Source organism: Vombatus ursinus, unplaced genomic scaffold (genome assembly GCF_900497805.2).
Source record: "Vombatus ursinus unplaced genomic scaffold, bare-nosed wombat genome assembly UNPS02014935.1, whole genome shotgun sequence".
In the NCBI taxonomy this organism is placed as follows: Eukaryota; Metazoa; Chordata; class Mammalia; order Diprotodontia; family Vombatidae; genus Vombatus; species Vombatus ursinus.
This window is the reverse complement of record NW_020954713.1, coordinates 2,661,211-2,685,179: the sequence shown is the minus strand read 5'-3', so window position 1 is coordinate 2,685,179 and position 23,969 is coordinate 2,661,211. Positions and strand designations below refer to the sequence as shown.

At 46.0% G+C, this 23,969-nt stretch overlaps 2 protein-coding genes across 3 annotated transcripts in view; one reads left to right on the top strand and one right to left on the bottom strand.

Moving 5' to 3' along the window:
• Positions 1 to 800: 800 nt before the first annotated feature.
• PXMP2 (peroxisomal membrane protein 2) lies at positions 801 to 14,032 on the bottom strand. The gene is made up of 5 exons (XM_027844172.1): positions 13,893 to 14,032; positions 9,062 to 9,178; positions 5,661 to 5,823; positions 3,775 to 3,894; positions 801 to 1,201 (listed from the first exon to the last, which is right to left on the bottom strand). The coding sequence occupies exons 1-5, from the start codon at positions 14,030 to 14,032 to the stop codon at positions 1,133 to 1,135; spliced, it is 609 nt and encodes a 202-aa protein (XP_027699973.1). The 3' UTR covers positions 801 to 1,132.
• A 335-nt stretch (positions 14,033 to 14,367) lies between these two features.
• POLE (DNA polymerase epsilon, catalytic subunit) overlaps positions 14,368 to 23,969 on the top strand; it is a 66,899-nt gene continuing 57,297 nt past the window's right edge. For both annotated transcript variants that reach the window (XM_027844177.1, XM_027844175.1), the window contains exons 1-4: positions 14,368 to 14,478; positions 20,954 to 21,098; positions 22,158 to 22,238; positions 23,841 to 23,885. In XM_027844177.1, coding sequence (XP_027699978.1) covers positions 14,417 to 14,478; positions 20,954 to 21,098; positions 22,158 to 22,238; positions 23,841 to 23,885 — 333 coding nt within the window. In that variant the 5' untranslated portion in view covers positions 14,368 to 14,416. The remainder of the gene's footprint in view (positions 14,479 to 20,953; positions 21,099 to 22,157; positions 22,239 to 23,840; positions 23,886 to 23,969) is intronic.

Here is a 23,969-nt window from a genome sequence, read left to right as displayed (position 1 = left end):
TCTTTCTCCTTATCTCTGACTCTTAGAATTTGTATGATTTATTTCTGTACTTCATCAGGTTGCTACCAGATACATATTTCAAGGACCCGAGACTTTGTCCGTGTGAGCTCTCCTACCAAAAGAGACTCTGTGTGTGTGTGTGTGTGTGTGCACGCGCGCGTGCATGTGAGAGAGAGAGAGAGAGAGCAGCAAGATTGGAATTGTTGTTCAGTCATTTCAGTCAGCCTCCACTCTTTGTGACCCTGTATCCCCAAGAATAATGGAGTGGTCTCCCATTTCCTTCTCCAGTTCATTTTACAACGACAAAACTGAGGCAAACAGGGTTAAGTGACTCGCCCAGTTTCACACAAGCTAGTAAGCGTCTGAGGCCAGATTTGAATTTAGGAAGATGAGTCTTCCTGACTCCAGGCCCAGTGCTCTATCCACTGAGCCGCTTAGCTTCCCTTTAGAATCCTTAGCCTCCTCCAAAGCTCACTATGAGCACTACCTCCTAGAGGAGGCCTTTCTTGACCCTCTCCCTAAAAATTATTTTTTATATATTTTGCATCAACTTATCTGAGTATGTGGTGTTTTCTTCCAGCAAGATATAAGCTCTTTGAAAGGAGGGACTGCTTTCTTTTTGCCTTGATCTTCCTAGACTAAGTGTGTTGCCTGGCCTGTAACAGGCCTTTAATAAATTCGTGATGAACGAATGGGCGAAAGGAGGGACTTACTTTTGGACATAGTCCATCGAGGCCACTGCCACATTGGCAGTGGCCAAAATGATTGGTTCAAGAAATAAAAACGCCATGAATGAAGACTTGACATTGTAGCTTATTTTAATTTTGATTTATCCCAAATTTACTTCTGAACACTGATGATTCTTTAAGTGCTAAAATTTCCAGTGAAAGGATAGCACCCATTCTAAAAGACCTGTTGCCTATCTTGGACACAAGGTTCCATGTTAGCCAATTTTTATTGTCATTCCCATACTTCTGGATCATGTGGAATCACATATAGTCATTGATACTTTAATGAAGCCTTTGGAGGGTGATTCAGTGCAAACCCTGTCAGGATGAGCCATACATAGCCTGTCCCCAGGCCCTGCAGGCCGAGGGACTGTGGTGAACCTGCTGTGCTCCCCGGGCCATCTTCACTTCCCAAGAGAGGCCAAATAGGTGTACCAGAAGAGAGCCACCATGTTGGCAAACAGCACCCGGAACTGGCAAAGGAAGAGGCAGAGTCAGTTGAGGGGGGTGAGGGGGGTAGGAGACCATTCTCACATAAGGACATCTTTGCTGTTCATCACATCCACCTTTAAGCAGGGAAACAGCCGTGGCTAGCCCTTCGTTCAGGGCAAACGTGGCTGTTCTGAGAAGCTGCTTAATGCCATAAATTTCCAAGCTACCATGACAACCAGCACAGCACACACCACATTCTGATTACCAGACAACAGCTTATACAGATCACCATACCAGAACCCAAACAGACTTCCAAGCCACAGCCAACGCTGAATCCCTTACCATGACCCGACCAGATCAGAGCTGATGTTGGCCCAAAAGCTACAGGTCATCATGATGGCTATGTGCTGTCCTGACCATCTTGCTACCCCCTATATTGGCAACCGCACCAGAGCTCACACTGACTACCATAGCTAACAGCCCTTCCTAGCCAAAGATCTATAGGTCAACTTGACTGAATGAATGCGGTAGCTAGAGGGCGCCATAGCACACAGAGTGCTGGACCTGGAGTCAGGAAGACCTACTTCAAATCTTGCCTCAGATACTTATTTATTGTGTGACTCTGGACAAGTCACTTGGCCTTTGCTTGCCTCCATTTCCTCATCTATAAAATGGGGACCAAAAGGGCACTTATCTCCCAGGATTGTTCTGAGTATCAAAAGAGGTAATACTTGTCAAAATAGTTTGTAAACCCTTAAAGTGCTATATAAATGGTAGCTCTCATCATCATCATTATTGCTATGTGCTATACTGACCTTCGTGTCATAATCCAATATTGACAACCACACCACAGTCTACACTGACTGTGACCTAACCCAAATGCACAACTTGATCTGACCCCCATGCTGCAGCTCATTCAGCCCTCCACATCATGACTCAAAGCCCATGCTAAGCACAACCCGATGACCCATTCTGATTAGCACATCATAACGCATCTTACTTTCATGCCAAAACAGAATGTGACCCACTATACTCTAGCCAATTTGGCTCATTGTGTTTGAGTAAATATTCTGATTTTTAAAAACAAGGTGGAGAGAGAAGCATAGAATTTGTAAACTATAGGCTGGAGGGTTTTTTTCAATTCTTGGTAAAATGCTAACATGTATTATTAAAGAGATGGTTGGTGAAGATTCAGAAAGTGAAGTAGTGACTATTAAGATCCAATATGGCTTCCTCAAGAATAAGTGGTCATACCAGACTATGTTCATTTCTGTTACTCTTCCTATTATAGATCAGAGGAATGCTGTAAATATAGATTTCAGCAAAGCATTTGACAAAGTATAGCATGCTATCCCTGTGAACAAGACGGAGCAAAGTTGAGTTGGAGGGATTTGGAACCAGGTGAATGGCTGGATCCAATGGGTGATAATGGCTTAATATTGTTTTGGAAGGAAGTCTCTAGTGAAGTGCCTTTGGGGATTGTTCTTGGCCCTGTGTTTCTAAAAATATCTTTTTACTGACTCAAAGGCATGTTTATCACATTTTCTGATGAAATGAAGCTAGGAGGCATAGCTAACATGTTGGATTATAGAGCCAGGGTCCAAAAAAGATCTCAGTAGGTTAAAATGATAGACCTAATCTAAACTGAGATTTTAAAAGGTTGTAAAGATCTACACTCAGGTTTGAATGATCAACTTCCTAGGTACAGGACAAGGCAGCGCTGGTGAACAATGAGCTAATCTTTAGTGAATAGCGCTGCACGGCAATCAAAAAGGCTAAAGTTATTTTGAGCCGTCTTAAGATCTAATCTTCAGAACTCGGAAGGCTACACAGCATATCTCTAGTGTTCAGTTCTGGGAACATTTTAAAGAGAATGCTGTCAAGCTGCATAGTATCCAGAGGAGGTGGCCTAGGATGTAAATAATTAAGAACATTGAGAGCCATATCTTCTGAGTATTGATTAAAGGAGCTTGGGAGGTTTACCCTGGAGAAAAGACTTGGAGGGGCCGGAAGAGGACAACTCTTTAATTATTGGAGGGCTACCATGTGGAAGAAAACCTTGCTTGGTCCCAGAGGGAATTAGAACTAGGAGCAATGGGTAGAAGAGAGGCTGCTTCTGTCCCTACTGCTTGAGAGGTCTTCCACCTCACCTCCATCTCTCAGAATCTTTAGCTTCCTTCAAGACTCAGGCTTAGAGCTTTCCAAAAATGGAATGGGTTGCCTTGGGAAGCAGGATGACCTCTTTTGTGGGATACGGCATAGGAGATTCCTTTTCAGTAGGGGGAAGAGTGTATAGCCTTTGAACTCTCTCCCAACTCTGAGATTTTGTGAAGGCATCAATTGTCACAATGAACTGAAGCCAAGTACTTTTGATTGTGGAAGTCCAAGCTAGAAGGATAGAGGGAAAGGTGGAATCTGAGGGTGAACAATGAAAGTAAAGATATCCCCTAAAAACATATTATTGATTTCATTATTTTCAGATAGGTTAAAATCATGATGATGATGATGATGATGACAGGGATTTGTCATAATAATCTTGTTAGAAATAGCTCTGGATAGAATGAGTGAAAGTGAAATTCAACTACAGCCATACAACTCTGGAATGGTTTCTTACCTGCAGAGGAATATAGTTAATGTTAATAAACTGAATTGGGGTCCATACTTTCCAGTTCATTTGTAGAGCAGGCCAGTAACCTGTTTTCACTTTTGCAGAGAAGGCTGCCATGTCTTTTCCCTAGAAAAATGAGGAAAAGTGCTCAAGTTTGACCATCAGATACAATTTATCAACATGCCTGCCCTGGGTCTCTGACACCTCAAGTCTTCCACATTCTTTGCCATCCTGGGTTTGTAGACAGACCCTTCTGGGATTGGTGACTTACTTGGGATCGGTGATCAAATGCACAAGAAGTGTGCAGACCACCCAAGTTCTTCCATTCTCCCTGATCCTCCAGTTTGGGAATTTAAGCACTGAGGATAGCTCGCTTTGGTAACAACAACTGGAGTGCTGTTTCCCAGCAAAACTAGGCTGAACAGAAGTGGCCTTGTGAGGCCAGTGCCACTAGTGGTGAAGTCAAAGGCCACAATGTGTGACAGTCAGCATTCAAAAAGCATTTACCAAGTGCCAACTATAAGTGCTAGGAGCTGAGCTGGGTGCTGGGAATGCAAAGACAAAAACAAAACTGCCCTCGAAGAGCTTATATTCTACTGAGCAGATGCAACAGTATCACAGAGAAATGAATGCAAGATAATGAGGAATACCAACAACTCAATTCTTTCTTCTGCAAAATAAGGCAATTGGGCTTCATGGCCCCTGAGGCCCGTTCAGGCCCTAAATTTCCATTTTTCTGAATTAGGGGAATCAGGAAAGGCCTCCTTTCCTGAGAAGGTAGCTCCCAAAGTGAGCCTTGAAGGAAGCTAAAGATTCCGAGAGGGGAAGGTGAGGAGGACATGCTTTCCAGGCATGGCGGACACCTCCAGGTGGCAGGATATGTATCCAGAAATGCACCTCAGACTGGGTATATTTCAGGTTAGCATGGATAGGAGACACGGAGAGTGCCTATGGGACTAGGTTCTATGGGCAGCAAAGACTTAATCTAACATGTAGGTTTTTATTTTCTTGCTCAAGCTTTTGTTAGTGTTTCTTCCTCTTTGATGAAACAGTCCCCCACTGACTGTTCTCTCCCCCCAGCTCCTGTGGCACCTTGCTTTGTATTGTCCTCATCCATGAGCACTGCATGTCTCCCCTACATCCCAGCTCAATGTAGAGGGAAGGAATCAATCAATCAGCAAGCATTTACTACGTACCTAATGTGTGTCAGGCACTATACTGAGGGCTTTGTATCTCCATACAAAGAAAAACAAAGAAAAGGTCTCTGCCCTTGAGGAATTTAGAGTTTATCCTCTAATGGGGAAGACAAAATGTCCCTATGAAGGGATTTGGCCTGGACCTGTGATGTCAATGATATATTCAACTCTTATTCGAGGAAAGGCCTACTACAAAAGCAGCTTTGCACCTTCTTTTAAGTTTTTACAGATGGGACATTTACTTTGAACCTTCTCTTTTCAGACAGTTGCCCAGAGCCAGGGATTCCAAGAGGCAGAGTTGAGGAGGGAATGTATTCCAATCTTGGGGGATAAAGGCACAGGGCCAGGAGAGGAAGCATCCTGTGTAAGTAATAGCAATTAGGCCAACATGCCTGGACCATTGAGTTTGTGGAGGGGAGTAGAGTAAAAGCAGGTTAGGACCAGGTTGTGAAGCATTTAAATGGCAAACAGAGACTGCATATTTGATCCTTGAGGCAATATGGAGTCATTGTAGTTTAGCGAGTAGGGGACTGACATGGCCAGACCTGTGTTTTTGTTTCTGCATCTCTGACCCACTGCATCGAACAAAGTGCCTTGCTATAGTTGGTGCTTAATACATGCATGTTAGGCTGAACTGAATCAACACGGTCTTCTGGAAGTTGGTGAGTGGAAATGAGTCACGTGGCAGAGACCAACCTCAAGAAAGTTCATGCAGAAGAAGAACAGCAACAGGAAGGCTGGTGCAAAGACGAGCCGGTCCAACAGGAGCCTCCTGACTCCTGAAAAGGGTAGAGTAGCAGGGATCCAGTGGTCCAGGTACAAGTAGAGGAAGTGACTGAGAGGCCCTGAGAAGAAGAAGCTGACCGCCCCCCCCAACCACTAGCTGTGACTTCTGTCCATGGTGCTGACCTGACTCAGCCTGCACCATGACAACACAGATCCTTCCTGCCTACTGAGCAGTGAGGGACTTGGTAGCCACTTTGGGCAGCAGCAACGTCCTCCCCTGCTTCCGCCTCCTACAGCTGGACACCCCAGCCCCAGTGAGACAATTCTGCACCAACCAGGCACTTTAGGGCGGGCGTTCTTAACCTGGGGTTGGTGAACCTTAAAAATTAATAGTTAGATAACTGTATTTGAATATAATTAGTTTTCTTTATTATTCTAAGTATTTTATCTTGTGAAATTAACACCATTGTTCAGAGAAGAGGTCCACAGGCCTCACCAGGATTGCCAAAGGGGTCTAGGATACACACAATAAGATTAATATTGAAGAGGTCCCTGAGACCCTTTCAGTGGGTCCATGAGGTCAGAACTATTTTCATAAGAATACCAGGACATTTTTATTTCTAATACAGAAAATGTTAATAAATAATAAATGCTTCTTGGAAAGGGTCCCCAATAATTTTTAAGAATGTAAAGGGATGGGTGTAGCTAGGTTGTGCAGTGCATAGGGCACTGGCCTCAGACATATAACATTCACTAGCTGTGTGACTCTGGGCAAGTCACTTAACTCTGATTGCCTCACCAAAAAAAAAAAAAAGAATGTAAAGGGATGAGAAACCCTGATTTGGAGTAACTGGAACTGAGGCTCGCTAGGGTTGTGTCTCTGTTGCTGCTTATTTAGGCCCTAAATGCTGAAAGCTTCTGGAAGTTGCCTCAAGTACCTGTAATGCTTGACTTGTAGTTAGGAAAACCTGAGTTTAAATTTTGCTTCTGACATTCACTAGATGCACAACTATGAGCAAATTGCTTCAACTCTCTCAATTTCTGCTTTCTCATTTGTGAAATGAGAATAATAATGCCTAAAGTACCTACCTCACAGGGTCATGGTAAAATTCAAATCCTGACTGTTACTTTTTTTACCTCCCTGGCTCTCAGTTTCCTCACCTGTAGAATGATGGAGAGGTATACTAGGTGACCTCTGACACCCCGTCTAGTTCCAGGTCTAGGATCCCACGTACCTATGTGTATGTAGATCTTAAACACTATAAATGTCAGCTGTTATTCATGATTCATGAGTCAGAGAACAAGTATTTGACTCTTGACTCTTTTACTAATTCCCTGTAATTTACTGGGGTAAGTCACTTAGCCTCCATGTGCCTCAGTTTCCTCCTCTGTAAAAGTAAAAAATGGAATAGTGATGCAGGTCATCTTGCCTGCATGTCCCTAAACAGGGACAAATGGATTGCAAGAATGAGCATTGTTTTTAAAAATCACATCTGCAGACTTCTTAGGTCCCCAAAGACTTGTTTTTGATCCAAATGTCGCTAGTCCTAAGCTTGGGTACTGCTTTGTAGCAAACAAGGGAACCAGGAACAGGCCACTTCAGGTTGAGCCCTATCTTCCACATTGGGATCAGGAAAGACTAGGCCAGGCCTCGGCCACCCATGCTCTTACTTGACCCGGAGGCTTCTGGGAGCTGCTCCTCCAGATCCCAATACCTCTCCTGCCTACAGCCACCAGCTTCTGGGAAGGCAGCCCTCCTGAGAAAGGCTCTTTGACATGCACTTCCTCAGCCAGCTCTCTGCCTTTGACTTGGCTCTCTGCCCTCTTCTAATTCCGGTCCAACTCTCTGACCTGTTTCCCAGGCTGAAGCTGCTGCTGCTGCCACTACTACTATTACCACCACCACCACCACTACTACTACTACTACTACTACTACTACTAATACTACTACTACTGCTGCTACTGCTACTACCACTACCACCACTACCATCATCACAACCACCACCACCACTACTACTACTACTACTACTACTACTACTACTACTACTACTACTACCACCACTACCATCACCACCACCACTACTACTTCTACTACCACTGCTGCTACTACTACTACTCTTATTTGGTCTAGACTTGGGATTTCCCTACTGTAGGGAATCCCTGGTAAAGAAACTCCCTGAATCTATGAAGACTGGTAATGATTCTTCCACTTATGGTCTTGGAGAATTGCCCAGGACAGACACTGAGAGGTCAAGAGACCAGCCCAAGTTCACACAGCCAGTAGGTGTCTTAGGCAGGACTTGAAGTCAGGACTTTTGTAGCTGCTCTTCTTGCGGCTGTCTTTACACAGACCCTGGAGGATTTCAGATGAGCAGAGCAGATGCTCCCATTCTTTTCCATAGAAATGGTAGCTCTATCAAATTATGGTTTATGTCTAAAGGGCCTTAAGGTTTGAAAAGCCCTTTCCTCACAACATACATCCCATTGAGTGGGTAGTGCCGACGTTACTATTCCTATCTTACAGATGAGGGAACTGAGATTCAGAAGATGAATTATCTGGATCATGGGCACACAGCTATTAAGGCTCTGAGGCAAGTTTTGAATATGGAATTTCCTGGCTCCTAGTCCAACAAGTCTACTCCACAGCCTCTCAAGTTATATTCCCTGGGCTTTTCTCTGTATTAATTACACTTTTTGTTTCTTTCCAAATTTAAAAATTTCCATGACTACGGAGTCAGAAGTCCTGCCTCTAACACATACTGGTTGTATAACCCTGGTCAAAGTACTTTACCTCTCATCCCCCTGAGGAACTTCTAGAGCTGAATTACAGGTGAGTAGCCAATAGGCAGCTTGGGGGATTGGGGTGGGAAGGGTGGGGGAGGACAGGGGCTTGGAGTCAAGAAGAGCTGAGTTCAAATCTCTGCCTCACTTACTAGCTATGTGACCCTGGGCAAATCATTAAACTTCTGCTTTTGTTTTCTTGTCTGTAAAATGAAAGAATTGGATTAATTGACCTCTGAGGTCCCTTCTAGTGTTAAATCTATGAACTTGTGGTTATTATGGGGTTTCAAGATTGACATACATTTACTGATTTGGTTCTTCTTCACACAACAAATATATGAGTCCCCAAATAAAAAAAAACAGGTTTTATGTGAAGACAGGGGTAAGGATAAATGCTACAGCCCTGGCATTTCCCAATTTTCTTTTGGGCCTCTTTTCTGGAAGTTTGGAACCTAGAAGAACCATTAAGAGTTAATTGGCTACCTTGGAACCAGTTCCATGTTCTTCCTTCCATAAGCCCAACCTATGCTGATCCTTAAGGGTCTTAGGGTCTTAACATCAGACATCATGCTTTGGTGACCCTTACTCACCCAAAAATAGCATATCTGAGAGGCCCTGTGAGGTCCAGATTTTGAAACCATCTTCCCTTTTTCCGGACTCTCTCAATAATCTGGGACAGGAAGTTCCCAAAAGCTGACAGAATCCCACTGTAGGCAGAGGACACATAGTTAGAAGGATGCTTATCTTGGTGGGTGGGGGAGGAGGAAAGACTTGATACCTGAAGGGCTATCACATAAAAGAAGAATGGATTTGTTCTGCCTGACTCCAATGGAGAATGAAGACCAATGGGTAGAAATTGTGGAGGGGGGGATGTGGGGTGGCAAATATAAGCTTGAGGTAAGAAAAAATTTTCCAAACATTTTCCCAATTCTATCCCAAAGTGGAATGGGTTGCTTCCCATTGGAGGTCTTCAGGCAAAGACCTCCCTTGTTCCTTCAACCCATCTTCTTATAATTTTGAGTATCCTTCCCATCTTGACCACCTAGATCGATGGGCTCCAGCTAGTCAATGTCCTTTCTAAAATATGGCACCCAGAGCCAACCACAGTACTCCAGACCAAGGTCTGACCAAGGGAAAGGACAATTCAACAGGTCAGGTTTCTAAGAATTGGAAAGCTTCTAAGAGTGTCTATATCTTTTCTCTAGCACAGGATAAAACCAAAGCTTTTAACTCTCAGCCCTTAGCCCCGCCTCTGCACCCCATTCCCCATCTGATTGGATTTCATTAAATTCACAAAGTCAGTTCTTATGGGAAAGGTTCTCCAGGGACCAGGAAGGAAGATGGGTATAAGTTTCAAATTCAACTGCAAATCCAGCTACCCTAGGGAAATGACGTTTCCTTTCTTCGCTATAACTGGGTGGGTTTGAGAGGTAAGTCAGGTCCAAATATAAGCCAGAAGGTGACGGATGAAAACACTAAGAGAAAAGGTGGAGTTTCCCTCTTCCCTGTCTCTACATCCCCCCAAAACTTATATTTTATCATAGAGGGATAGAAAACCATGGAAGCTTCTCGAGCAAAAGGAGTATTGTATTTCTTTCTCCCTCTTTATGAACAGATCTGTGATTTCAGTGATGTAGGAAACCTCTCAGGAGAGCCCTTCTAGCAATGTGGATCAGTTCCTGTTTCCCAGCTTGGTTTTGGAGAGCTGCCTGGACCCCTGAGAGGTTAAATGACTTATTTGTCCAGGGTCATACAGCCAGTGTACATTATGTGTAAAAGCTGGTCTTCCTCACTCTGTAGCCACACCATCAGTCTATCCACTATGCCAGGCTGCCCCACAAGTCAGATGTGTTCTGTAGAAATATCATTTGGACAGCTGTACATCTGACAGACTGGATAGAGGAGAGATTGGGGCAGGAAAGCCAAGGCTGGGAGGCTATTCTAACAGTCTAGGAGGGAGCTGATGAGGGCCTGGACTAGGCTGGTTGAGGGGTCAGTGGAGAAAGATGACAGATGCAAGATACATCTTAGAGAAAGATGTGATAAGACAGGAACTGGTCTGGCTCCTGCATTGAAGTGAATGCCAACTGAGCACTGGGACTTAAACCAGGAAGGTGCTTGCTGGGTTTGGAAATCAGAGCCTTGCCTGGTGGTTGCAGAGAGAAGACAGAGAGCACGGACATGCTTTGCAAAAAGGCTGCCTCTATAGTCTATGGGAGAAGACGAAAAGTACCCTCTTCCTGAAAACCCAGCAAACCCAAACAGAAAGACCCTAGCCTCCTGCTGCACAGCTGTGGGAACATGGGAGTGAAGAGGGCCGGGGGATTGAGGGCCAAAGGGAAGCCAGCAGGGACACGCAGCTGTGCCTTCGCCTTGGTCCCCTGTATCTCAGCTTCCCGTACCTCCAAAATCAAAAGGGAGCCAAAGAGAGAGGGCACGAGGCGGGGGGAAAATGCTTTCTGGCTCCTGCTCCAGCGCCCTCAATCTGCCCTTAATCAAGGATATATGCAGCTGCAAGTCTAGAGGACCACGTTCTATTTACAGCAACCCCCAAACCAACCCAGAAATCCCCTGTGTGCCGCGGTCCACAGGCCTGGCCCCTCCAGTGCCTCTCAGGGAGCAGTAGGGGGGGGGCGGGCGCGGGGGAGCGTTCTAGGGAGGTCGACTGTGGGGCGGGGGCCCAAGGCGGAGCCTTGCTCTGACGCTTCCGCCTATGACAGAAGGGGTTTCCCGGTCACTGGGCGGTAACCAGAGAAACAGAGGCGCGTGCCCCAGCTTAATTGGGACCTTATAGAGAAAGGTTTCCCAACCTCATCCTTTAGCACTCTCTCCCCACCGCCACCCCGTCCTCGTCCCCCCTCCCCTCCCCCAACCTCGGCCCCACCCCCTACCCCCTGTCCCCACTAAACCCGTGCAGATTAGTACCCTCCCTCCTGCTTTGGTCACAGATCCAGGCCCCACGCCCCTGTCGCTTTTCCCCCCCGCACCTGGTCCTCTTTCTCATCACGGCACCCGTTTCTCCATTGCCATCCCCCAGATCCTACACTCCTGATCCCTTTTCCGAATTCTCTGACCCTCTCTCCTCTCCAATTCCGCTTTTCCTAGGTCCCTTTCCGATTCTCTCTTCCACCCTTCCTCCCCCGATCTCTTTTCCCCTGTCCCCTCCTCCATCCCCGTTTCCCCGACCCCCTCCTCCATTCGTGTTCCCCCAGTCCCCTCCTCCATCTCCGCTCCCAAGGTCCCTTTCTCCATCCCCGTCCTCCGGATCTCTCTCCCCTGATCCTCCCCTCCATCCCAATTCTTCGGAACCCGCCCCCCCGTTCCCTTCCCCTGCACTCACTCCTTCCTCCCCCATACTTCTGTCTCCTTTTCCATCCCTCCTTTCCCAGTCTCCCCCTCTACCTCTCTTCTCTCCAGCCCCCTCCTCCAGCCCCTCCCTCCTTCCCCAAAACTCGGACGCTTCTTTTCCAGTCTCCTCTGTCACCTCAGGTTCCACTTGCACCTTCAGACCTATTTCCACCCTTCTCGCTCCATCCCCTCTCCCATGCTCACTGCCCCACTCCCTCTCCCCAGCGCGGCTCCTCCATCCCCTTTTCCAGCACCATTCCCGAGATCCCATCCCCAGAGTCCCCTCCTCTGCCCCCGCAGCATCCTCCACTGTCGCCCGACCACCCCACTCCACCCTCCCGTCTCAGCTCCTCCGATCACTCTCTCCTTCTTCACCGGTCCATCCCAATTCCCCTATCTTGTATCCATGGTTTGCTCCTCCCTCACCCCTCTCGCAGTCCCCTCCCCCATCCCCGCTTTCCCCCTCAACTCCCTCAACCCAATCTTCCCTCTCCCTCTCTTCTGATTCCCCAGGCCATCCCCATTCCCCTATTCCCCTTCCCAGGTCTCCTCCTCCATTCCCCCTCTCCCAATCTCTTCCCCCCTCCCCGCTCCCCATCTCTCCTCCCCCAGCCCAATTCTCCTTCCCAGATATCCTCATACAACACCAAGTCCCCAATTGTCTCCCCGACTCCCCTCCCTCTTCTCCGCTCCTGCACTGCCTTTCCCCTTCCCCTTTTGCCAGTTCCTCTGCCCAGTGCCCCCTCGCTCGCTCTCCTCCCTCATCACCCTGTGCCCAATCTCCTCCCCCGTCCCCGCTCTCCAGCTTCAGTCCCCCTTCCTCGCTAACCCGCTTCCCCTCCTCACCCTCGTTCTCCCCTAGCTCCTCCGACCCAATCTCCCACTCCACTACCTTTCCCGCGCTCCCACGCACTTCCTTCATTCCATCCCTCTATTCTCGTTCCTCCATCCTTCTTCCCTGTTCCCCTCCTTCACCCCCCATCTCTCAGTCCCCTCCTCCATCATCCCTAATCTCTCGGTCCCTCTCCCAAGACGCCCTAGTCTCTTTGCCCTGATGTTCTGTCCCAGCCGTTTCTCTCAGCACTGACCCCTGTTCCCCTTCCCCGAGCTTTCACCCCTGTTCTCTCGCCCCATTTCTTCCCCCAGATGCTTCTTTCCTGATTGACTCTCCCATCCCTTTACTTTGCATCACTGTCTCCTGAATCCTTTCCCCCATCCCTTTCCTTGATTCCCCTCTCCTCAGACCTCCACTTTTCCCCGTTTTGTTCTCTCTTAATCCACTCCTCATCCTTCCCCCGCCACTGCCCTTCGTTGGTCCCCTTCTGAACTCTCTCCCCAGATTTCTTCTCTGATTCTCCTTCCAAAATCTCTCACCTCTCTTCATTCCCCTTAGATAGGTCTTCTTCAATCCTTTCTCTCATCCTCTCCTCCAATCCCTTTCCCTAGATCGTGCTCCTCTGAGTTTTCCCCTGATCACTCTCCTTTGATCCCCTTTCTAGATCGTTCTCTGATCCTTTCTCCATATCATTTCTCTGATCTCCTTCCCTAGATCGCTCCACTTTGGTCTTTTCCTCAGATCACCCTCTCCTGATCTTTCCCTAGAGCACTCTCCTCTGATCTCTTTTCCTAGATCGCTCTCCCCTGATCTGTTCGCCAGATCACTCTCTCCTGATCTTTTCCCCAGATCATTCTTCTCTGATCCTTTCCCCTAGATCACTCTGGATTTTTTTTCTTCCTCTGATCCCTTTTCTTAGAGCTCTCTCCTTTGACTCTTTCCCCTAGAACCCTTTGCCTTGATTGCGCTTCCTGGATCCTCTCCCCCAATGGTTCTTCCAAAATCCCTCTCCCGCCCCCCGTGGCTCTTTCCAGATCCCTTTCCTCTGATCTTCTTCCCTAAGTAGCACTTTCCAGATCTAGTTCACCTGACCCCCTTACCCCCACCCTCATGGCTCTCTCCAGATCTCCCCCCCCAACTCTTCCCAGATCTCTTTCCCCAGATCCCCCACCCCCACCCCGGTTTTCCCCAGATCTCTTTTCCCCGATCCTTTCCTCCCGATTGCGCCCCGGCTGGACCTGGTGGCCGCCTTGGTGAGCACCGGGTAGAGACGCAGCAGCAGCAGATACTGCCTCAGCACCCGCTCGGGGAGCGACCTGGCCCCGGACCCGGACCCGGCCCCAGACCCGGCCCGCAGCGTGGACACCACCGGAGCCATCGGCTGAAAGCCAGCTCACGACCTAGCCAGGGCGCGACCTCGGCTCTAGGGCAAAGGGAGGGGACAACCTTACATTTCTAGCCCTCCGACGCAGCGCGGCGCGGCGCTCGGGGGAGCTTCGGACAGCTGGGCGCCCGAAGCCCGGAGTTTTTCCCGGTTCCCTAAGCCTTTCCCTCCTCTCGCGGGCGGGCAGCGCAGCCATTGGAGCTCCGTGGGGTGTGGCGAGTCCTGCCTCCGGATTGGACGATCTTCCAGCGGGGCGGGGGAGGGTGGAGCTGGGCCTCGCTCTCGCGAGAGTTGGGCGGAACGCGCGAAATTTCTCCCGGGAAGGCAGGACGGCGCTGAGGAGAGCTGCGGAGGGAGAGTGGTGGAGGCTGAACCGAGATGGTGTCCCGGGAGCGCGGGTGGAGGCGCGCCGAGCCTGGGGAGGAGGCCGAGAACAGTCGGTGAGAGCTGCGACCCCGCCAGCCCCAAAGCCTCTGAGGCGCGCCTGGCCCCGACCCTGTCCTCCCCTTCCCGAGATTCCGTGGCTTCCCCTCCCCCAAGTCTTCCCCCAGGCCCCAGTTCCCAGCTCTTCCTTGAGCGCCCCCGTCTCATCGCCGGGATCCCTTCCAGGCCCCTGAGGGCCGCCCCCCACCCCCAGCCTCGCGGGCTTCCGCGCTCCTCCTTGGCCGTCTGTGCACCCCGAGCTCCAAATGCTAAGTCCCAGGAGCCACCCCCCGCCGAGACCCTGGATCTTGGGATCCCCGGAGCCCTCGGACTCATCCGAGCCCACTGCGTCCAGCCCCCAGGATCCTCCGTGCCCTCAGAATGCTTTCCATATCCAGTGGTCTCTGTTGCCCCTCGCTCTCTGCCCGACACCGCCGACCACTCCCTCATTCCCCATTCTCATCCCTCACTTGACACAGCTGCCCTGGCTCTCTGGTGATTTTCCCGCTTCCTTCGCTGCTGCTTTTCCCTACCACCCCCTAAAAGCCACTGTTCGCCTGGGCTCTGTCCTCCCGCATCCCCCTCTTTATATGGCCTTTTCCTTTGTTACTTCATTTGTTCCCATATCATCAATATCTCTGCACCCGTGAGGCTCGAATTTACGCATCCAGTATTGACCATTGTCATCTCCACTGCGTGCTAGACATTCCTGCTTGGGGCTCCTACCAAACGTGTAGAAACTGAACTCTGCTGCCACTTTCACTCTCCTCTAAATCCTCTTCAGTCTGGCTTTCAGCCTCATCCCTTAACTGGGAACAGCTGTCTCTGAAGTTGCTAATAATCTTTTGAGGTCTTTCCTAATCCTTTTCTACCGACCTGTTTCATTTGACTGTACTGAATAAAGTACTGGGAAAAATCATGAAGCCAGTACGGACTGTATCCACCACAAATTTGGGCCTAAATTGCTGCAAAACAATCCTTTTACACGTCCCTAATTAACTCACTATCCCACTCACCATCGAGGTTCTTCCAAACCTTTTCATGACTTCCCTTCCCCCCTCCCCTCTCAGCTGAAAACGTTGCCTTTTATTTTATTTTTACTTTTATTTACATTTACTTATATTTTATTTATATTTACTTATGTTTCACTGGAAAAAAAATTGAAGCCGTTCCCTAAGAGTTTCCTCTTTTCCTTTCCTCTTCATCTCACATCGCCCAAATGCCTTCCTCTGCTATCTCCTTGTGTGAGACAAAGATGGTCCTTTTTGCCAAGGCAAGCCCCTCTCCTTTCACAAGTGATCCCGTTCTATCCTTCTACTGAAAATTGCTCCTTCTATCATTCTCACTCTGACTTAATCTTCAATCTTTCCTTGTCTGTTGGCTGCTTTCTGACTGCCTACAAACATAAGCATGTCTCCTCCACCTTCTTCCACACTCACTTGATCCATCCATCCTGGCTAGGTATTGTCCCAGATCTCTCATCCTTTTTGTGGCTAAACTCCTTGAGAATGCTATGTGTAATGAGTACCTCTACTTCCTTTCCTTTTACTGTCTTCTTAACTCTCTACTGTCTGGCTACTGATCTCATCATTCCACCAAAATCTCTTAATTGCCAAATGGCTTTTTCTGAATCCTAATTCTTCTTGACATCTCTGTAGCCTTTGGCATTGTCGATTAACTGCTTCTTTTTAATGCTCTCTTCTCTCTGGGTTTTTGTGAAACTATTCTCTTTTGTTTCTCCTACCTGATTACTCCTTCCAAGTCATGCTCACCAGGGATGTCCCCCAAGGCTGTCTGCGCCCTCTTCTCCATGTTTTTGCATTTTGTGATTTTAGCTCCCATGGATTCATGGATTCAATCATCATCTCTATGCTGATGATTCTCAAGTCTACTTATCCAGCCCTAACTAATTTGTGGACCATCTTCAGCTGCCTATCAGCTATCTCAGACTGGATGTCCCATGGATATCTTAAACTCAACACGTCCAAAACTGAACTTGTTACCTTTTTCCCCCAAACCCTTCCCTTTTCCTAACTTCCCTGTTACTGTTGAGGTTACCACCATTTTCCTACGCATCCAGACCAGCAACCTATGTGTCATCTTTTATTCTTCACACATTCTCTCATCAACCTTACTATCCCTCCACCCTCCCCTTAATCCAATCTTTTGCCAAGGCTGCTTAGTTTTACCTTTTTAACATATCTCCCTTCTGTCCTTTGACACTGCTACCACCCTGATGGAGGTCCTCATCACCTCAAGCCTGAACTATTGTACTGCTCTGATTGTTGGCCTTCCTGCCGATGGTCTCTCCTCCACTTTGGTCCATCCTAATAATAGTAATAATAATACTGATATTTATAGAGTACCTACTATGTGACATTCAACGTGCCAAGCATTTTACAAATATTACCTCATTTGGTCCTGAAAGGTAGGTGTTATTATTATACCCATTTTATAGGTGAGAAAACTGAGGCAAATGGAGGTTAACTGACTTTCCCAAAGTCACAAAGCTAGTAAATGTCTAAGGTTAGCTAGATTTGAACTCAGTTCTTCTGACTCCAGGCCCAGCACTCTATCAGCTGTTCCACTTAGCTGCTTAGTTCCACTCATCTGTCAAAGTGAACTTCCTAAAGCACAAATAGTGTCACTTTTCCCCGTTCCCACCTTCAGCAAACTCCATTGGCTCCCTATTGCCTCTAAGATCAAATATCCTTAGCTGTGCTCTCCCTCCTCACCTCTGCCTCCTGGGCTCCCTGGCGTCCTTCCAGTCCCAGCTAAAATGCTTCCTAAAGGAAGACTTTTTTAAGAACAAGGACTGTCTTTTATCTTTGTATCCTCAGTGCTTGGCACAGAGCCTGGCACATAATGGGAGCTTTATAAATGTTTATTGAATGAATACTTTCTCTTCCTGGGTACTTTCTCCTCTCCGAGCTTTTGTGACACTTGTCTGATCAAACCTTCTTAACCTTCTTTGCTGGCTTATCCACTGCGGGTGTTCCCCAGAGTTCTGTCCTAGGCCCTCTTCTTCCTCTATATTCTTTCTCTTGGTAACCTCATCAGTTCCCATGGATTTAACTATCATCTCTATGTAGGTAACTTCCAGATCTATACATCTAGCCCCTATATTTCCTAAAAATCACCAATTACCACCGGACATTTCAAACTAGATGTCGTGGCGACATCTCAAACTCAACTCGTTATCAGTTCATCTCAAGTAGAACTCATTTTTTTCCCCTCCTAAACCCTTTCCTCTTCCAAATTTGCCTGTTTCTGTCAGAGGCACCATCATCCCTCCAGTGTTTCAGGTTCCCAATCTTGCCATTGTCCTGGATTCCTGCGTCTTCCTCATCCCATATGTCCAGACAGTTGCCAAATCTTGCCCTTTCTTCTGTCATATCATCTCTCCAATCTTACCCCTTCTCTCCACTCAAACATCTAGCACCTGGATTCCCTCATCACTCCTCACAGGGTCATTACAGTGGTTTCCTTGTCTCAAGTCTCTCATTACTCCTGTTCATCCTGTGTCCTGCTGCCAAATTCATTTTCCTTAATTGTGTGTCTGAACATATGACTACCTTATTCAACCTACTCCAATGGCTTCCTATTGCCATGAGATAAAATATTAACTGTTTAGTTGTTAAAGCTCTTCACAGCCTTCCTCCAACTGTCTTCCTTGCCTCATTGGCCACGATCCCTCCTGCCCTCTGATGTCCAGGCAAACCAGCTGTCTTCTGGTTTCTCATTGATGGCGCTCTGTGCCTTTGAATGACCATATACCCACGTTGAATGGACTTCCTGCTTGCCTCTGTCTCATGGAGTCCCTCTCTTTGACTTGTAGCTCAGACCATCTTCTGAGTGAAGTCTTTTCTGATCCCTCACCTGCACCCCAACTAGTGTCCTCCTTCCCAAACTACCTCGTGTTTAAATATTTTGTATACATTTGTATTTATTAGCTTTTTATGCTATATATATTTTTAAATTAAATTTTATTTTCAATTATTAAGAATTTATTTTATCTCTCTCCCAACTCTCTTACCCCTCTGCCCTCCACTGGGAAAAGAAGAGTAATAGCAAATCAGTCAAGCAACATTCCCCTATCAGCTATGTCCAAAAATGTGTCTGCTTTTGTATATCAGTCCATCACCTTCCTGTCAGGAGGTAGGTAGCATTCTTCCTCGTTGGTCCTCAGTCATCATGATCAATCACTGCATTGATCATAATTCTTAAATCTTTCAGAATTGCTATTTTTACAATAGTGATGTTATAGAAATAAATTATTTTCCTGGTTTGCTCACTTTACTCAAGTGTCTTCTCAGGTTTCTATGAAACCATCTCATTCTTCAGTTCATACAGAACAGTATTATTTTATTACATTTTTACACCATACTTTGTTCAGCCCTTTCCCAATTGATCAGCATCCATTTAATTTCCTTTTTTTTTTTTGCCACCACGAACAGAACTATGATAAATATTTTTGTACATATAGGACTTTTTCTTCTTTATTTGATCATTTGTGGTATAGGCTTAGTAGTAATATGAATTCAAAGGGTAGGCACAGTTTAGTAACTTTTAGGCATGGTTCTAAATTGCTTTTCTTGTGTATATTTTTATGTGTACTTGTTTTCCTTCCCATTAGAATATAAACTCATTATTCCATTATTCTTATATCCACAGCACCTAGCATAATGCCTGGTATATAGTAAGAGTTTAATAAATACTTGATGATTGATTGATTGATTGATATTGACTTAGCACAGTTGCCCAAAGTGGGCACTTGCAGAATTTAATTCCTCCACTCATCCCAACTTCCCTATATCTATTGATGGCACCACCACCCTCCCAGTTAATCAAGTGGCAAACTTTGAAGTCATTGGTGAGCCTTGCCTCCCTCCCTGCCCCTGACTCCCCATTGCAAGATCCTGTGGAATCTTCCTCTGAACTATCTCTTGTGTCTATCCTTTCTGGTCCTGCTAACGGCACCTTATTTTGGACTCTCCACAATTGACATCAGCCTACAACTCAGAATCACAGGGATTCAGACTGAATCTATAGGACAGTAGTTTGTCACACCAGTACTGTCTTCATGGTGGCAGTGGTAATGTTGATTTGATTATCAGTCCTTGTGCAAGAGGAAGAACAGGGATGAGCTATTGCTAGAGAGCAGATGGCAAGTCCCTGGTCTTTCTAGTGGTCGAGGTAGAAGTTGGTAGAGTTGAGGGCCCTGGCTTATGACAGCGGGGTGAGGCATGTTGGAGGTATTCCCTCCCCTCTCCCGGTCCTCATCTAGGTCAGTTCAGCTGATTACCTGCCCTAACCTTTTCCTTTCTCCTCTCCATGCTTTGGCTATATGCTTAACTCTGGTGTTACCTTTTTCAGGAAGCTTTTCCTGAATTCTTTCCCCCACATCCCTCCCAGTCTAAAAGTGATATTTTATTTAAATAATCAGCTGCTGAAGTTTAGAGTGGGAGAGGCAAGGCTAGATAGCAATTGATGTGGAAACTCAAGCTGTCTAAGACAGAACAGGCAGGACCCATTGTCTTCTACCTTCCCTCTAAGCCAGCCCTCTGCAAAACTTCTCTTTTATTGTTGAGACCACCACCATTCCTCCAGTCATCAAGTCTCACACTCTCCAGATCGTCCTTGACTCCTTACTCTCATTCATTCTACGTAACTAATCAGTTGCTCTCTCCACAAAATCTCTGGAATAGGTCCTCTTCTCTCTGCTCCCAGCCTAGACCACCCCAGCACAGGCTGTCATCATCTTTTGCCTTAACTGTTGCAATAGATTCTAAATTGGTCGCCCTGCTTAAGTCTCCTCCTTCTAATCCACCTTCCACACAGCTTCCAAGGTGGTTTTCTGATTTTTGTTTCAACTCCTCACTCAGTCAACTCCAGTGGCTCTCCTGTTACCTACAGGATCAAATGTAAACTTCTTTGTTGGACATTGAAATCTCATTACACCATGGCTCCCTCCATCTTTCTGGCCTTATTTATATTACTTCCCTCTGCACTTTTTACACATGACACACCATTACCATAATACATTATAAACTCCTAGAGGACCAGGTCTTTCTTTTATACTTAATAAATATTTGTTGATTTGAGGCTCTTATTACCTTTTTCTTGGACTTTTACAGTAGCCGCTTAGTATCTATCATCAGTCTCTTCCTTAGTCCAAGTCATCCCAGTACGGTTCTTCCATGTTAAGAGGCTACTGTAATCCAGATGTGAAGTGGTTCAGAATGGTAACAGTAGCATGACATTAGTCCAAGGGACATGACAAAGGAAAAATTAATAGTAACTGATGATTGATTAGTCATGGGGAAGTGGAAAGAGGAATCAGGTTTCACAGCCAAAGTAAATGCTCCATATTATGTATCCTGTAACCAAGGAAATTTAAATCACATAAAACAGGATTGTTGCTCTGTCTAGGTCTAGCGTGTTGATGTCATCTTGAAACATAGAGGATGGATTTTCCATGTTTTTACACAGGGATGATGGCTCTTCCTCCTCTTCACTCTCTGCCCTCAAGCGCTTGGAGCGAAGTCAATGGACAGACAGGATGGATGCAAGATTTGGTTTTGAAAGACTACAGGAGCCTGAGGAGAAGACCGGCTGGCTAATCAACATGCACCCAGTAGGTTGCTTGGTTTTCTCATTTCATCACATCTTCTAGCCCAGGGGCATCCACTCTGTGCTGTTGGGGAAGGTAGCATGATCTAGTGGAAAGTGGAAAGGGTGTTAACTTTGTATTTGAAGGGAGTGATCAGTCATTATCCCTGGGCAAGTGAAGGGGAAATGTAGCCTTTATGTTTCTGGTCCTGCCGCCATGCTTACTAGCTATGTGGTCATGAGCTTAATTTCTCTGGCACCCGGTTTTCTCATGAAATAGTAATAATAATAACTAATTCTTATGATGAAGATTACACGAAATAATGTATAAAAAGTTTGTGCTCAGTTGTATCCGACTCTTTGTGAACCTATGGTCCATATTACCCATGGGGTTAAGATATTGGAGTGGTTTGCCATTTCCTTCTCCAATGAATTAAGGCAAAGAAAAGTTAGGTGACTTGCCCAGGGTCACACAGTTAGTAAGTGTCTGAGGCTGGATTTGAACTCAGGTCTTCCTGACTCTGGCCCTAGCACTCTATCCACAGAGCCACTTGACTGCCTCCATAAAAAGTTATTGTAAACCTAGTAAGGCTATATAAATGTTGACTGTCATTGCTACCTAGTATTTCTCGTCCTGGTTACAGAGACAGGTAGTGGGAGGCTCTGTTTTGTAGGGGCTATATGTGGGATCATTGAAAAGGCAGAAATAATTGTTTCTGAATCTTTCCAGCTTTCACTTTTTAAAAAAATGTTGTGAAGGCTCAAAGAGTAATCTTTGTGGGAAAGCAGCAGAGAGGCTGTATATGAAAATGAGAAGTGAAAGAGAATGAGTCTTGGGGCTATTGGGAGGGTGAGGGGAAACTCCAAGACTCCAAGGTCGGAGGGTGGCTTGATGAGACTCTTGTAAATAAGGCTGGTAGCTTAGAAGGACAATGGGTCAAAGTAATTTATTTCTGGAATATATAATATAACCTGAGGGTTGGAAAGGATAGCATTTTTGATAAAAAGGAGCTATTAATATTCTATAGGTAGGGCTCTGATTTGTCAAGAGGACTTTGATACTTATGCAGCCTTCTCTTTTTAGACTGAGATTTTAGATGAAGATAAGCGCTTGGTCAGTGCCGTGGATTACTACTTCATCCAAGATGATGGCAGCCGATTTAAGGTAAGTGATCTAAGCACCCTAGAGTGATTTGATAGAGTTTCGTCTGAGCCAAGAGGAGCCTAGAGGCTGCCTGGGGAGTTAGTGGGTTCTCCTTCACTGGGGGTCTTGAGGCAGAGGCCAGGTGACCACTTGTCAGAGATTGCTTTTTAGTTAGAAGCTGGACTAGACATCTGAGGGGTGCCTTCTGACTCTGAAATTCTGTGATGTAGGAGGGGTTTCTGCCTATAGCAGATTGAAAAGAGATAACCCCTCAGATCCCCTCATCCTCAACTGGCATTTCTTTACGTATCCAAATTACTTGGGCAAATCCCTTACCCTCTTTGGGACTCAGTTTCCTCATCTGTAAATAAGCGGATTGGAGTAGATGGTTTCTGAAGTCTCTTTCAGCTCTTCTTTGCTCTTTATATTTGATAAGACCCTTAGAAAAGCACTGGCAAGCCTTATGTTGAAAGTCATGTAAAAAGCTGAACTAGTTATAGCGTCATTTAATTGGTTTTATTGTTGTTTAAATTGGTAACACCAACTCTAATAGCCTCTACTGTAGAGGTTATATTGAAGTCTTAATCGTAACAGTTTGCAATTCCTCATGGAAGTCAGTGGAGGATACTTTGAGTGTGAGGGATCTCTGAGGAGGTGGAGAGTTTAATTGCTGTTTGCATATTGATTGAGGTTTAATCACCCTCTGTGAAGCAACTCTCCCTGACAGGGCTGGAGCAAGATTGTGAGAAGACAGAAGGAAAGAACTTATTCTGTGAGGGGATTGAGCTTAATCTTTATATTGCAAATAAACAAGAGGATTTTTAAGAAACTTGTCTGCAGTGTTGATCTTTTAATAGTAAGACTGTGTTCCAGAAGTGAGGAGAAGTAAAGAATAACAGTGATGGGTAGGAGATGACTCTGACTGTCGTCTTTCTCACAACTAAAAACATCATAAATAAGTATTTGCCCTTTGACCACTGGTTATATTGTTATAAAATTGTATAGCAAACAACTGATGTTTTTTAAGCCTAGGAGATTAGGAGCTTTGATATATAGTGAGATAAGCAACTGCTTATAGGAAAAATGGTTTCTCCAGTATACTAAATAATATTTAATAACCTGGACTAGGGGCTCAGAGCTAATTTTTTAATGAGAAAGATGTTGCAATTTTAGTGATTGATAAGGAAATATTCAAATGTACCTTTGGATTACTTCGGAACTCAGGAAGATACAAATAAATGTGGTAACTAGTCTAGTAGCAGACTGAGGGATACCTACCTCATGTGATGGTGATTGACTTTCAGACTCTGCTATAAGTAAATGAAAAGAAAGTTTCCTGGTTATTTGTTCTTGAACTTTTCTACCATCAAATGAGATGCTTGCAAAGTGCTTAGTATAGCGCCTGGTACACAGTAGATGCTGAATAAAGACTTCTTCCATTTCATATGTTAACTTCTGTTTGGAGGCCTTGTGTTGTCCTTACTGTGACCAAAATATTAGAGTAGAAAGAGTAGGGCATCCCTTGTTGCTCCCAAGGAATGCTCAAGAGAGCGCCTTGCCTCCTTTTCTTCCTTTTTTTAATTCATGCTTAGATGAGTTGTGATGACTCTTGTTCTTTTCCAGGTGGCGCTGGCTTATAAGCCATATTTCTACATAGCAACAAGGAAGGTAAATATGTGTATTTCGTTGAATCAGGCCACATGATCTATGCATTACTTTGTAATCTGGAAAGATTTGCAATACCTTTGGAAT

Coding starts and splice junctions, on each gene's coding strand:
- PXMP2 (XM_027844172.1), bottom strand. CDS start 14,032: ATGGCTCCGGTGGTGTCCACGCTGCGGGCCGGGTCTGGGGCCGGGTCC. Junction 9,179..13,892: donor CTCACCAAGGCGGCCACCAG/GTCCAGCCGGGG, acceptor CTCTGCCTACAG/TGGGATTCTGTCAGCTTTTG. Junction 1,202..3,774: donor TTAACTATATTCCTCTGCAG/GTAAGAAACCAT, acceptor TTCCTTTGCCAG/TTCCGGGTGCTGTTTGCCAA.